The sequence below is a fragment of the Triticum urartu genome, chromosome 5A, assembly GCF_056163025.1.
Source record: "Triticum urartu cultivar PI428250 chromosome 5A, HENAU_Tu73, whole genome shotgun sequence".
In the NCBI taxonomy this organism is placed as follows: domain Eukaryota; kingdom Viridiplantae; phylum Streptophyta; class Magnoliopsida; order Poales; family Poaceae; genus Triticum; species Triticum urartu.
The window spans coordinates 9,275,348-9,281,320 of record NC_141877.1 but is presented as its reverse complement, the minus strand read 5'-3'; the positions used below and the strand labels follow the sequence as shown (position 1 = coordinate 9,281,320).

The following is a 5,973-nucleotide window of genomic DNA, read 5'->3' as shown; positions in this document are numbered from 1 at the left end:
AGGGGTCACCTTTGAGCCCTTGTCTGTTTGATTTGGTGATGGATGAGGTCACAAGGGATATACAAGGAGACATCCCATGATGTATGCTATTTGCGGATGATGTGGTGCTAGTCCACGATAGTCGAATGGAGTCAATAGGAAGTTAGAGCTATGGAGACAAACCTTGGAATCGAAAGGTTTTAGGCTTAGTAAAACTAAAACCGAGTACATGAGTCACAGTTTCAGGACTACTAGGCACGCGGAGGAGGTTAGCCTTGATGGCCAGGCGGTGCCTCAGAAGGACGTCTTTCAATATTTGGGGTCAATGTTGAAGAAGGATGGAGATATTCATGAAGATGTGAACCATCAAAGCAAGGGCAAATGGATGAAGTGCCGCCAAGCTTCTGGCATTCTCTATGACAAGAGAGTGCCACAAAAGTTAGAAGGCAAGTTCTATAGGACAGTGGTTCGACCCGCAATGTTGTATGACGCCGAGTGTTGGCCGACTGAAAGGCAACATGTTAAACAGTTAGGTGTGGCGGAGATGCACATGTTGAGATGGATGTGTGGCCACACAAGGAAGTATCAAGTCCGGAATGATGATATACGAGATAGAGTTGGGGTAGCACAAATTGAAGAGAAGCTTGTCCAACATCGTCTGATATGGTTTGGGCATATTCAGCGCAGGCATCCAGAAGCTCCAGTGCACAGCGTACGGCTAAAGTGTGTTGATAATGCCAAGAGAGGTCGGGGTAGTCCGAACTTGACATGGGAGGAGTTTGTAAATAGAGATCAGACGGACTGGAGTATCACTAAAGAACTAGCCATGGACAGGGGTGCGTGGAAGCTTGCTATCCACGTGCCAGAACCATGAATTGGTCGCGAGATTTTATGGGTTTCACCTCTAGCTTGTTGTTGTTGGCGACGACTGACTTTGACTAACTCAAGCAACGTTCACGACGACACCAGTACTACACATGTCGATTTTCTGAAAGCAATTCATCGTTGACTGTGACGCCTTCGGTTTGGGGTTGTGCTACACCAAGGTGACAGGGTTGTAGCCTTCTTCCGCCACCCTATAGCCCCACGCAACACCAAGCTCGTTGCCTAAGAATGAGAGTTGATTACCATCGTCCATCTAGTGCGCCATTGGCACCCATATCTCTGGGGCACGCATTCTGAGTGCAAACAGAACACTACAGTCTAAAGTATTTGCTTAACCAACGCTTGTCCATGATCCCTCAACATTACCACGTCAGCAAACTACTTGCACTATGTAGTGGAATTCAGTTCGGAAAGCTCAATACTAAGATGGCAAGCACCGTGAGGTTACCATTGAGGTTGACCAATGGGTGTGGCCTGATCCAATTGATGAGAACAACCATTGATGTTGAAAGTTGATCTATCGAATCATGAATCAGGAAGGTGCTTCAACTAGCACGTCATTATTTAAATTATTTAACTAGGAATACAAAATTACTTGCTACCGATTATAGGATGTGGGAGATTAATCTAAGGTGGATTAGAGATTAACTAAACCCGAATGTACTAAAAAAATTAAAATACAATAAATACACAATATACACACCTCAATTGTAGTAGAAATGTACTTTCCATTAAAGCTTTCAATAACATCACCCTCACGAATTCCAATTTTCTCAGCATGTGATCCTTTAGACACCTATTTTAAATTAGCATTGTTACATCATAATACGCATGTGAGAAACGGCTTTAGATGGAACTATTAACAAAAGTGGAAAAAATAAAAGAAAAATAAGCACCATAATATATATACCTGCTCAACAATAAGACCGGACTCGATGTTATGCTTACGTGTCATTCTCTCAATACAGATAGGATCTAAATGTTTTATTGAAGTAAACGTCATTCCAAGATGGAGGCGAGGCATACAACTACACCAAATAAAACGGAGATCAAATAAGTATCACCCAAATGTAAGAAAAAACATTATAGCGCTATTATCTTTACAAGACATTAGAATCACAAGAGTACTAACACATAATTGAGGAGAAAATGAGTGAATACATACTTGAATCTTCTCCAAAAATCCAAGCACTTGTGCAATAAGAACGAAGGTATGAATGTCTCCTTAATATGGTTGTTAACTAGACCCACAACTTTCCCTTCTAAATCAATGATGGGTCCTCCGTCATCACGAAGCTATATCATTGCAGTAGTGACAAATATTACAATTTGTAATAATAAAATAGCAAGATTGAAGTACAAAGCATAAATTGAGATATAACGCACCAGTGAGGGACTAGATGGATCACAAGACAAATACATATAGTGACATCTCTCATACCAGGATGGAATCTTATAAGCCACCATACCATGAGTGGTACTAAGATTCAGACTTTCATCTCTCCCGAGTCTGAAAACATCTTGAGCAGAACGCACACACTCGGTAAAAGTAGGCAACTGAACTGGTTTGTCCACTTGAACTTTATAAATAGCAAATTCATAATGCTCCTGGAGATAGAGGAGGCGGGCAGGCACAGCTGTGTTGTCCAGCAAGTGAACAATGACCTAAAACGGCGATGTCAAAAGTTATCACACTTCATTTTTGATAGAACTTATATTGACAAAAACATTTTTGGGAGATGCACCATTATGAAAATCAAACGCTAGATACTAGTTCATATTTTCTATTCTAGCAAAGTTGAAGATGATGTCACATTTTATTAGCAATTAGCTACATTTGACAACAGATACATTACAAATAATTTAATTTGAGAGGGAAGAAACAAACAAATAAAAAAAAGCAATAGTTGAAATGTGTTTTTCCTTGTCCAGTAGTGCAAGGCTCACCACCCAAATCTCAATCAAAAAGGAAACCAATGAAACATGCATTGTGTAGGTCCGGGTAGAATCATTCGGTGACAAGATTATAAAGAGACAAGTGAATGTTGAAAAGGATAAGGAGCACCTTAGCCTCACGATGATAATTGCCTGTCCACTGCACCTTCCACTCGAATGGGTTTTTTGGTTCTTTCTTTTCACGAATGAGCTGAGCGGATGTCAAAACAAGGGCGGTTTTGCTATGATCGTCCCTTTCAAACCATAAACCAGAACACTTGTTCAGCGGGTCACTCTCTGCAAATGAACCAAAAGTCATAAATATTTGGCCAATTATGAAATCAGATATTAATTTAGAAGAAATTAGGATGTTAAATACACACCGACAAATGATGAGAGCAAAATCACAGATTTAGCAGCAAGAAGTGTTGCATCCCTTGCTTGTTCAAGAATAGGAAGCAAGCGATGGGTCTTGAACAGGCAGGAGGGTGCTTTATAGCAGTGATGCTCCATAGTGAAGAGGTTAGCTCGACGATCTATGTAATAAGAAAAATTAACATCAGGTTGGAAATTAACGATGAGAAGAAAGAATAGGGGAGGGGCAAGGGGGGGTTACCCTGTTCTGCTTTGTACTTGGCCTTGGCGTAGTCGAAGGCAGCGAGTATGTCCGGATCATCAACTAGCTCGTCGGGAATGTAGGGTTGGTAGATCGGGGGGCTGGGTGGATCGGAGGATTCCTCCGCCACGGACTCGACCACATCGTACAAACGATCTAGGGAAAGATCGTACAGCACGAACAAGTAAAGACCAATCTGCCGTGAAGATCCAAGGAGGAAAAGAGGTTGGAACATCACCTTGTTTTGCTTCGGATTGGGCTTTGTCAGGCTCGAAGATCGCCAAGGTCATCTCTGGATGGGAAGTCCGACCATGGGGTGCACGTGCTGGTGCCAGGTTTCTCTTCTTCGCCTCCCTCTCCGTCTCCGTCTCCGGTGGTCCATCGTTGTCGCCGATCCTCCTGCCGGCCTTGCTCATCTTGTCGACTCGTGCGCCGCCTTCAGCCAAAGATTGTTGAGGGAGCCGAGCGTGGGCATGCAGCGATCATGGCGGAGGCATGGAGCTGGGCTAACGGGCTTTAGTGGCATGCTCAGTGGCTGGGCTTTTTTCTGTTCGGCCTTTCTTCTTCTTTTTTCTGTTTCTTTTTTCTTTTCTCGTCTAGAAATCCTAGTGCAAGCTCGGCTGCTATTTTTCTTAGAGAAAAGTAGACTTTTCCCCCTAAAAAGATCGCGTGCACCAGGTCTATGTTGCGGCTAGGGAGTCGGCGATGCCTGCCTAAGGGTGGGCTTGTTTATTTTGTTAGCGAGCCTGCGCGCTCTTGGTCATGGGCTACGGCCTTGTAATATGCTCGCTGCCCGGCTTTGAACCCTACCCAGACTTCAGTCTCTAGCTATGCCGTGGCTTTTGGTTTGACCGTGTAACGTCCGACCTCTTGACACTCTGCCTATTCGTTAAGGGCTTTATTAATTTAAAGCCGGACGCCCCTAGGGTGTTTTTGTGTGCGATTTCGGGTGGTTTTGAGTAAATAATGATGACTGGGCACGCTGACTTTGGCAAAAAGAAGGGCGGCGACGCTGGCGAGTCCAGCCTTTGTGACGACGCGACAAAGAAAACCTGTTTCGCTCCGCCAAGCATCGAGATCCCTGTTGCCGAAGGCGGGCTTGGTAGCGGAGCCGGTGGGTCAATGTCCTTCTAGGAGCCGTGGCCGGAGATGACATCGGGGAGCGGCAGCAGACGAGGGCCATCGGAGAAACGCCTCATGTTGTTCGCTCTCCGGCTGGGCCTTCGTCGAAAATGCGGTGAGCCGGGTTGGGAAACTAGGCTCCTGTTTTTTAACACAGTACAGGCGCAAGCGCTTATACATACGTGCATACACTCATCTTTATGAATGCACACACGCACACCTTACTCCTATGAGCATCTCTGAGAGATTAAGTCGGCATATTATTCTGAGATTTACGAAGCCATCGTAGGTGCCTCGTCATCGACGAAAACGTCTCCTCAGAAATGTGTCTATGTTTACTTGGTTAGACCAAATTACAGCATCAGTTTCTTAGACTTCATCTACCTGACTCCGTCTATCGTTAAAGCTAGTTCTCTCGAAATAGGATCACACCCCGCTTTATATATAAAGCACCGAACAAAGTACATGACCGAACTATACAAGATGATGAGGTAACCCTTTTACAAAGCAGATCCTAGAATACCCGCATCACGCAGACACTATGCCACCGAAGGAAAACATAGGAAGAAATGAGCACAACAACACACTACACCCTAGTACACCTAACCTCGACAATGCCCTTAAGAGGGAAAACGGCGCAAAGGGTCGTTGCTGCGTAACCACACCGGACGAGGGTATTCACCCGGAACTCTAACGCGGGGACGAGAACCACAATGACGTCTTCAAGAAGAGAGCGGCGTCAAGGCCCGCACAAAAGCGCGAAACTTTCGTCAGTCAGCACCCCACCCATGTCACAGCGAGGCTCCCAGAGCAAGCCTTACGAGCTCAGATCCTCATATCTAGATCTGGGCGACATCAAATAGAGGACACGCCCGAGTCACCACGTGCTACCCCTCTCGTCACCCACACGACCAAGAGGGAAGCCACTGTCGCCGTCATGGTGCCTACCGGAGAGCCAACCATGCGGACCACCATCCGGAGCCGCCACCCCGGCATCCATGTCCGAAACATCACCCACATCACGATGTACCAACCACGATAGGAGAAGAGAAAGACATATCCTTTCACTCCTAGCCCAGCATCAGGCACGGAGTCCGGGACGGCGCCACCACTGTAGGGGCCCCACCCCTGTGTCCCCGGCCAGTCTCGGTCGACCGGGGGGACACAACCCCATGACTCCTAACGACCGTCGTCAAGAACCCTCGCACGTTACGATGACTATGGCCCTCAGTGCCGCGTTGCCCGACCACCACCAACACCCACCCCACCCGTAGAGGGAGGGACCTCACCACCCGCGGGCACCACCGGATCGAGCCCAATCTTGTCTACCCGGAGTCTCAACTCCGACTCCCCTCGGGTCCCAAAAGGATCCACCCGAGCACAAGCCCCCGATCACCGCCATGTCGTCGACATACCGAAGAGAAGAAAGACCGCGT

The 5,973-nt window shown here is 46.5% G+C and overlaps 1 protein-coding gene and 1 long non-coding RNA gene across 2 annotated transcripts; both read right to left on the bottom strand.

The window, feature by feature from the left end:
• Nucleotides 1–1,564: 1,564 nt before the first annotated feature.
• Nucleotides 1,565–2,148, bottom strand: LOC147967433 (uncharacterized). The gene is made up of 3 exons (XR_015603165.1): nucleotides 2,030–2,148; nucleotides 1,775–1,892; nucleotides 1,565–1,660 (listed from the first exon to the last, which is right to left on the bottom strand). It is a non-coding gene; the product is annotated as an uncharacterized LOC147967433 (long non-coding RNA).
• A 12-nt stretch (nucleotides 2,149–2,160) lies between these two features.
• LOC147967432 (uncharacterized) lies at nucleotides 2,161–3,851 on the bottom strand. Its single transcript, XM_087523128.1, has 5 exons — nucleotides 3,654–3,851; nucleotides 3,416–3,571; nucleotides 3,183–3,335; nucleotides 2,930–3,096; nucleotides 2,161–2,529 (listed from the first exon to the last, which is right to left on the bottom strand). Exons 1-5 carry the CDS (start codon nucleotides 3,829–3,831, stop codon nucleotides 2,161–2,163), a joined length of 1,023 nt encoding a protein of 340 aa, XP_087379254.1. The 5' UTR covers nucleotides 3,832–3,851.
• Between the last annotated feature and the right edge of the window lie 2,122 nt (nucleotides 3,852–5,973).